At 41.3% G+C, this 9420-nt stretch overlaps 1 protein-coding gene across 1 annotated transcript; it reads left to right on the plus strand.

The window, feature by feature from the left end:
• The first annotated feature begins 1022 nt into the window (after positions 1-1022).
• LOC118626947 (60S ribosomal protein L30-like) lies at positions 1023-1394 on the plus strand. Its single transcript, XM_036256999.1, has one exon. The coding sequence runs from the start codon at positions 1023-1025 to the stop codon at positions 1368-1370; it is 348 nt and encodes a 115-aa protein (XP_036112892.1). The 3' UTR covers positions 1371-1394.
• Positions 1395-9420: the final 8026 nt, after the last annotated feature.

Genomic DNA, 9420 nt, shown 5'->3' on the forward strand with positions numbered 1-9420 from the left:
CTTTCAGTGCACAGGACGGCACCTAACCAACTGAGCCATACTGGCCAGGGCTAGAGGACATTTATTATTAGAGGCAGTGAAAGAAGAAAGGGCTGGGGAAATGAGCCTAGGCTGGTCTGCTTTGGCTCACTAAAAAGTCAGAGAAAAGGGGGGTTTGCCTGTGACAAGCTGCCGCTGCCCATTGCTGCCCTGGTTGCAAACCTCTTGGGGTCCCTTAGAGTTTAGGAAATGGATGCTGGTGAGGTAATGACAGGGGGCGGGGGGGGGGGGGGGCGGGGAGGTGCGATTGCTCCAGGGAGGGAGAGTGCACTCCGACCTTTGGCTTGGGGTTTTGAAGGCTGGGAGTTTAGGGGAAGTCTTAGGGGAGGATCTCAATAGAATATTCATCAGCTTTATGCTGATGAACCAATATGAGATTTATTACTCTAACTTCATCTGTCCTTGGGTGTGGTTGGCAAATGGCACTAATTGGATTTCAAGCTGTCTCCCTGGGTAGGTGATTTAAGCCATTTAACCTCTGGTTGAGGAGGAGGAGTGCAGACTATTTACTCTTAACTATCTGGTTTAGGATAGATAGGATTTACTAGATGGCTGCAAACTACTTGGCATCTAGATTTTTCTAGATGGCTACAAACTGCAGTATAACTGTCTATCTCAGTTTCCCTATTCCATTTTTCCTGGTTTACTAACTTGTCTCAATAGTTCTGGACAATGAAGAACTCAGTTGAACTTTGGCTGGTGTGACTCAGTTGGCTGGAGCATTGTCCTGTGCACCGAAAGATTGCTGGTTCGATTCCAGGTCAGGGCACATGCCCAGTTTGCAGATTTGGTCCCCGGTAGAAGTTTGTGTGGGAGGCAACCAATTGATGTTTCATTCTCTATTTGATGTCTCTCTCTCCCTCTCCCTTCATCTCTCTCTCTCTCAAGTCATTAAAAACATATTCAATAGCTTTTTGTCTTGAGGCCCAGCCATCTTAGTGGCTGCTCTTGGTTGGGGACTATCCCGCTGCTAAGGCAGAAAAATGGTGGCTACAGAGAAGACGAAAAAGCCGCTGGAGTTGATCAACTCTAGGCTCCAACTGGTTATGAAAAGTGGAAAGTACATGCTGGGGTACAAGCAGACTCTGAAGATGATCAGACAAGGCAAAGGGAAACTGGTCATCCTTGCCAAGAACTGTTCAGCCTTGAGGAAATCTGAAATAGAGTACTATGCCATGTTGGCCAAGACTGGTGTCCATCACTACAGTGGCAATAATATTGAATTGGGCACAGTGTGTGGAAAATACTACAGAGTATGCACACTGGCTATCACTGACCCAGGTGATTCTGATATCATTAGAAGCATGCCAGAACAGACTGGTGAAAAGTAAATCATGCGAAATTTCTTTAATAAAACTGGCCAGAGCTTGGTTTAATTGAAAAAAAAAAAAAAAAATTCAACAACAACAACACAAAAAGAAGTTGGTTGAGTAAAAGCTTCTAGAACCACTTTTGTTACAAAGGGGCTAACTTGCCCTGTGCCCCCCACTTCCTACCTGAACTGTGGTTATGTGTCTAAAAGTGCAACTCCCGTCTTGTGACCATGAAGCCACAGCTCAAGAATAGAGGCTTACATGTAAAGATGGCAGGAGGGGAGATTAAAGAACTTGGGTCCCCAAAAGTATCATTGGTCAGCTGCACCATCCTTGGGCTGCTCAGCTCCAGACTTCACGTTATATGAGAATACACCAGCCTGTTTTAGACATTCTACCAGTATGTTCTATTATTTGCCATCAAATACATTATGAATTGATATACTACTTGGTCTCTGAATGTTAGAAACAGCCAGGATTTAGTCATTGGACTCTCTTATCTTTTATCTTTTCAATAATATATAGATACTGGGAGAATGAAGCTCTCACTAGGTGACTTGGTGCATTCCCTTAACTTTAAATAATAATTGGACCTCATTATTCCTCTGCCAAAAATGCTCTATATCAAATGCCTCCCATCTTCACCTCTCAGCCTCACTTTAGTTTTCAGCTGTGGCCAGGGTGGGCAGCCCCAGATGGGCTTCAATTCCCGGTCAGGCACATGCCCAGGTTGTGGGCCCAATCCCCAGTGGGGGGCATGCAGGAGGCAGCCAATTGATGTTCTCTCTCATTGATATTTCTATCTTCCTCTCCCTCTCCCTCCTCTCTCTCTAAAATCAATAAAGGAAAAAAAAATAAGGTGCTGACTTGAGTTATTTCTGGCAGTTGCTTAGTTTTCCTGGGTATCTCCCGTGTATATATGTTATTAAACTTCTGTTTTTCTCTTGTTAACCTTTTTTTTATTTTAAATATATATGTATATTTAAATATATATGTATATGTGTGTGTGTGTGTGTGTGTGTGTGTGTGTATGTGAGTATATATTTTATCCTCACCTGAGGACATTTATCTTCAGACAGAGCTGGGAGGGAGAAAGGGGGAAGGAGAGAGAAAGAAACATAAATGTGAGAGAGACATCGAGTGGTTGCCACCCACATGACCCCAACCAGGGCAGGAATGAACCGCAACTGAGGCACATGCCCTTAGTGGAAACTGAACCCGGGACTCTCTGGTCTGCCAGACGACGCTCTAACAGCTGAACCAAACCGGCCAGGGCTAAATATATATTTTTATTATTGATTTTTAGATAGAGAGGAAGGGAGAGGGAGAGAGAGATAGAAACATCAGTAAGAGAGAAACATCGATTGGCTGTCTCCTGCACGCCCCTACTGAGGATTGAGCCCACAATCAGGGCATGTGCACTGACTGGGAATTGAACTAGTGACCTCTTGGTGTATGGGATGATGCTCAACCCACTGACCCATGCTGGCTTATTACCTCTCAGACATAGAACTTAGATGGGTATATAAAATTATTTTCTTCCCTCTTATTTGGTGAATTTCAGCTGGAATTTATTCTGGCGGGAGAACTAGGGTTGTCCCTCTCCAGAATAAGTAGGTACATTCAGGAGATGAAGGCTCAGTCTGGAGAGTGCTTGAAGAGCCAGGAATGAGAGCAGAGGGGAGAAGGAGCACCAGACCCTTAGAGGGGAAAGAGCCTCATCCCCTCTTTCCTCCAGGGCCCTCTCTGTGTAACTTGCAGCCCTTTGGAACAGGAACACTCCCTCGGTCAGCAAAGGTGCACTGGCATTCCTTTCTGTGTTCGTTGCGCAGGACTCTCTTCCATCTCTACCAGGTGGGACCTCCTCCCTGCTTCCATTGTCAGGACAACTGTGTCTCAGCTGTATTGCAGTTAATCACATTATAACTTGGAAATGGCACGTATATTCGTGTATGTTTCATGTGGGTTGAGACATATCCTAGTTTCCCTGATGAAAACTGTAGATTTCCTGGTTTTATCAACAACATAATTCTAATTCATTTTAGTAATTTTAATCCCTCATTTTCAAATTAATACAGTTTCTTGTGGAATGTTTGGAAAATACAGAAAGTGTAAAGAAGCAAACAGACAAACCAGAATTCCACTAGAAAGAAAATAGTTTGGTATATGTACACAGACTTTTTCCTATGCATGAGTTCCCTGTACATAAAACCGCCAACATGCTTTAAAACTCTCCAGGAGCTTGGGTGACTTGCATGGATGACTGCTCTCATCCTGGCCCCTCTCAGGCCTGCCAGTTACTCTGGCAATGGGAGTGGGCACATGACCCAAGCAGGTCCAATCAGAGTCTTTCCCTGAAAATGATATATGGACTCTGGGAATAGGGAGCTTCCTTTTGCTACTAGAACTGTTAGGCTGGGATGCAAAATGACTGGCAGTGTTGGTGGACATTTTTCTTATGATAGAAGAAGCCTATTGTAGGGAGAGAATGAAACAAATACACAGGATTAAGAATAGCCTAGAAATGAAGAGAGAAAAGGAGAAAAAAGAGCAAGAACTGTTGATCATACATGAGCACCTGTGTATTTTCAAGCTAGTCATATCCATGGACTTTCCTTTCCCCCCATTGACCCTCTCCTTCCCACTCCCTGTCTCTGTCACTTTTATTATTAGGATATCCATTTTCCGTCCCCCCACACACACCCTGTAAAAGGTCTGGCTTAAATTTAGGAACTGTAAGATAGGAAATAAAACTTTTTCCTGTACCTTCTTAGGTCCAGTATTTTGGGACCTGCAAATTAAACTGACAAAAGTCATTAACAGGAGACTAAAAACAGTTTGCTTACACATGCTACACACCTACATGTAGAAGAACTCAGTGACGAATAACTCAAGGGGTAGTTAGAATATGGGGCTTATATACCATCTTAACAAAGGGTGATAAATTTATGGAGAAGTGACAAGACAAAGGAAAGAGTCTGAGCTCCTAAGGGTAGTAAATTGTACAAAGGTGAATATGCTAGGGAAACTATCAGAAGGTAAGAATTATTTTAGTAAGATTTGTTTAGGAAGACCTATCTTGGTACTAACTCTAGCGATAATGGTTGTTTTGCTCGTCCTGTATGGGAAAGGGGAGGGGGACACCTTTACAAAGGAAAATTTATGACCTGCTTTTAAGCAGACAGGAGAAAAGGAAAGAAAAGAAAAAAAGCTGCTTCTGCTTTAGCTATGCTTAATTGCTTTCAGCTCAAAACAACTCTTTGCCAAAGTGGCTTATTTTGGGGTAGCATGTTCTGATCCTCTTCAAAACAAGATAACCGATGAAGCACATACATTATGAGTATGTTTCTATCAATATAATTATAGATTTCTACAGGTGAAAGGACTTAAAAAACGATTCCTGCCCAACTGGTGTGGCTCAGTGGTCGAGCGTCAAGAGGTTGCCTGTTTGATTCCTGGTCATGGCCCATGACCAGGTTGTGGGCCCGATCCCCAGTGGGGGGACATGCAGGAGGCAACCTCATCGATGTTTCTATCTCTTTCTCCCTCTCCCTTCCTTTCTCTCTAAAAATCAATAATAAAAAAAAATGTTAAGCCCTGGCCAGTTGGGCTCAGCGGTTGGAGTGTTGGCTTGCAGACCAGAGAGTCACGGGTTCAGTTCCTGCTAGGGGCATGTACCAAAAAAAAAAAAAAAAAAAAATTTAAAAAAAAAAGGATTCCTACTTACTTTTTTAGAGGTGAGGCAACTGGGGCCCAGGGACATCAAGAAACTTGCTGCTATTATTTGTCTCTTGCCTCATACCCTTGATGGCTCCTCCTCATTACATACAGGTTGGGGCCAAAGTAGGTTTACAGTTGTGAGTATGAGAAAGAGTTTATTCTTATATTATTTATTATTATTTTTAATACATCATATGTATATTGTATTGTATGTTCACCACTGCAAGTCACTATTTACTGATTATTGTAGAATAAATTCTAAACATGGCATATAGGTTCTTTAGGTCTTTCTGCCTTTCCAGATTCATTTCCATCTGTTTACTCCACATTTTTGGTTGCTCACTTTTTTAAAAAAAATTTTTCTTTATGGATTTTTAGTGAAAGAGAAAGGGAGGAGAGAGAGAGAGAAACATTGATGAGAAAGAACATCAGCTGGCCATCTCCTGCATGCCCCCACACTGGGGATTAGGCCCACAACCTGGACATGTGCCTTGACTGGGAATCAAACTGGGACCTCTTGGTGCATGGGTTGACACTCAACCACTGAGCCACACTGGCTGGGCATGTTGCTCTCTTAAAAACAAACTTCTTGTAATCCTTCTGTGAACATCATATTAGTTTATGTTTTGGTGGCTTTGTCTATGCAGGTTTTCCCCTGACTAACCCTTACTCAGGTGTCAGCGTCTCCCAGAAGCTTTCTCCAAACCTCTAGGTCGCTCTAAACACCCACTGCTCTACCTTCATGGAACTTTGTGCAGCCATCTATAATACAGCGATTGCTCTGAGTATTGAAACTAATGGGATCTCTCAAACTATAAGGCCCGTTAGCTCAGGGATCATGCCACATTTATTTTTATGACCCCAGACCGAGTACAGTGTCTGGCACGTAATAGACACTCAACTAATGTTTATTAAGTTAAACTGAATGGTTTTTACTCACAAATTAATGAAATAATTAGGACAGTTATTATGCTTTATATACTCCATCATACTGCAGTGTTAAAAATAATTTTTGTTCCAAAATCCAATTAATATTAATAAAATCAGTGGGTAAACATTTCTTCCTATTTTTTTCAATTACTAGGTTGCCTCTTATTTAAGAACATGCAATTTCATTCTTAAGCCTACAGATCAGCTCATTAGGTTTCTCTTTCATGCATGTGTGTGTGAAGGGAAGCTTGTTTCTGGCCATTTCTAATTGGTTTACAACACAGTTCAGGCCTACAGAGCACACACCCAGGTGGGGAACATCAGAAATTAGTAAGAGGGTTCCACTGTTTTTGATCATTTTATGAGGAAACTGCTCTGTCTAATATTTCTTGTAAAGCCATGGTTTAGAAGCAGAGAGATCTTATTACAAAATTCCCCCTCTTTTCTCTCTACTTTATCAACAGCTAACAGCTACAACATAGGAGATGAACTTACCCTAACTACTGACAAAAAAAAAGCACCTAAAATCCCTGCTTGACTAAATCCCACCATACTATCAATTCTAGAAAGTACTTACTGTTCTGAGATTTCAAAAGCTATGGTAGTGAGAACGGGTAAAATAAGCACACAGTCTGAATGCTAACAAATTATTGAAATCTTAGTTTAAGTTCAAGTAATTAATTTTTTATTCCTATTTTAAAATAACTGCTATATTTTTTTATTTTTAAAATTATTATTTTTTTTAATCCTCACCTGAGGATATGTTTTTATTGATTTTAAAAAGGAAGGGAGAGAGAGAGAGAAAAATCAATTGTTTGCCTCCTGCATGTGCCCGGACAGGGAATCGAACCTGCAACCTAGGTATGTACCCTGACTGGGAATCAAACCCACAACCTTTGGTGTATGGTATGACGCTCCAACCAACTGAGCCATCCAGTCATGGTCAAATCCCACTTTTTTATATTATTTTATCACAAGTGCAAAGATATGCACATGAAAGTTTATTATTTTAATTTCTTTGTTTTTTATTTTTATTAAAATTATATATGCACATAATTTTAAGAGTTAATTAGTTCTACAAGGCTTGTTGCTAAAAACAGCAAACCCTGATCATCCCTACCCATTTCCTGCTCCACAAATACTTTCAACACTTTGGTTGATTATTTTAGTATTCATCTTCATAATTTTAAATAATAAGTTACATGTTTATTTCTTGAGTTTTCCATTTCAGGAATCAACAGTTGATTTCCCAGTAGGGGACTGAGACCACAGCTCACTCTCACAACCCACTCCAGGACACACACATGCCTCGCCCTTCTCAGCTCTCCAGTAGCTTTAAACCATCATTTAGTCTGGATCCGTACTCAGTGTGTACATTATTAGCAATATTAGCAATATCTAAAAGCTAATTATAACTCAGTCATATGTTCGGCTGGTGTGGCTCAGTGGCTGAGCGTCGACCCATGCACCAAGAGGTCGCTGGTTCGATTCCCGGTCAGGGCACATGCCCAGGTTGTGGGCCCGATCCCCAGTGCTCATTGATGTTTCTGTCTCTCTCTCCCTCTCACTTCCTCTCTCTCTAAAATCAATAAAGGAAAAAATACATAAAAAAAAAAATCAATGAAAACATATTAAAAAAATAACTCAGTCATATGATAAAATGTAATTAATTTTCATTCCTTGCACAAAGTTTTGCTTTTCCTGTTAATAATTGTTTTTTCTTCCCCTCTTTATTTTTGTCTCAAACTTGCTTTCATTAGAATGTACTCGCAGCTTGGGGAAACCTCACTGTGAGCACATTGGGGGGTGTAGCTGGAGTCCCACACATGCTGCAGACTCTGACCATGCAGTAAGGCTGCCTCAGAGGGCACAGCAGTGGTTCCAAGGAAGGGCTTGACTTCTTGTTCTTCCACTTCCCAGCTAGAAAGTTATTTTACCTTGTGAGCCACGCTGCAGTCTCTTCACCTGGAAGATGGTGATGAAGTCAGCACCTACTTTGAACTTGTCCACCCGAGGACATTTTTTTTTTTGCATTTATCTTCAGAGAGGGAGGGAGAGAGGAAGGAAGAGAGAGAGAGAAACATCAACGTGAGAGAGACACATTGACTTGTTTCCACACACCGGGGACAAACTGCAAGCGAGGTACGTGCCCTTAAGTAGGAACTGAACCAGGGACTCTCTGGTCCATGGACAGATGCTCTAACCGCTGAGCCAAACCAGCCAGGGCCTACGTTGAACTTTTATTGTGAGGAATAATGATTAAATGAGTGGCAGTGTTGGACACTAAGTAAATACTTATTAAGAGCTGTTATTTTAATTATTTTATGAGAGTAAAAGTAGTAGGAATTTAGGAGGCGAATTTTCATCTGGAAATTTATTACTAATATTTTCCCCTTAATCTTTTTCCTGATTAAGCAATACGTACATATTCATCAATAGAAAACCTGAAGAGCACACTAAAGTATAAAGAAACACAAAAGAAAACTTCTACTTATACCACTATACATAGGCAACTGAAGTTAACCTTTGGCGCGCGCGCGCGCACACACACACACACACACACACATATATTTAATTTTTATTCATTAATTGATTGATTTAAGAGAGAGAGGAAAAAAGGGGGAGAGAGAGAGAGAGCGAGCAGAGAGAAAAAGAAACATCAATGTGTTGTTTCACTTACTCATGCATTCATTGGTTGCCTCTTGTATGTGCCCTGACCCAGTATCGAACCTGCAACCTTGGTGTATCAGGACGACACTCTAACCAACTGAGCTACCCAGCCAGGTTTTTTGGGCATATTTTATACCAGTTCTTTTGTTTGTTTGTTTGTTTGTTTGTAAAAACTATAATTTACATGGTTACAATGATACTGCTTATACCATTTTGAATTCTGTTCTTTTTGTGGCATAATATGATATTAAAAAGTTTTGCTGTGTGATCGGTGTGGCTCAGTGGATGAACATTGACCTATGCACCAAGAGGTTACTGGTTCAATTCCTGGTCAGGACACATGCCCAGGTTGTGGGCTTGATCCCCAGTAGGAGGCATGCAGGAGGCAGCTGATTGATGTTGATGCTTCTCTTTCTCATCGATGTTTCTATCTTTCTCTCTCTTCCCCTCTTCCTTCCTCTCTATCTAAGAAATCAATAAAAAAAGTTTTGCATATCATTAAAACTTTTTTCTTTGCATACTTTAAAAAATTTTGTTTTCCTTTATTGATTTTAGAGAGAAAGGAAATGAGAGGGAGAGAGAGATAGAAACATCCATGAGAGAAAACATCGATTGGCCACCCCCTGCATGCTCCCTACTGGGGATCAGGCCCATAACCTGGGCATGTGCCCTGACCAGGAATCAAACCAGTGACCTCTTGGTGCATGGGCAATGCTCAACCATTGAGCCATACCGGTTGGACTATTTG

Source organism: Molossus molossus, unplaced genomic scaffold (genome assembly GCF_014108415.1).
Source record: "Molossus molossus isolate mMolMol1 unplaced genomic scaffold, mMolMol1.p scaffold_m16_p_12, whole genome shotgun sequence".
Taxonomy (NCBI): domain Eukaryota; kingdom Metazoa; phylum Chordata; class Mammalia; order Chiroptera; family Molossidae; genus Molossus; species Molossus molossus.

Bases quoted from the DNA above. Each gene is read 5' to 3' on its own strand.
- LOC118626947 (XM_036256999.1), top strand. From the start codon at position 1,023: ATGGTGGCTACAGAGAAGACGAAAAAGCCGCTGGAGTTGATCAACTCT.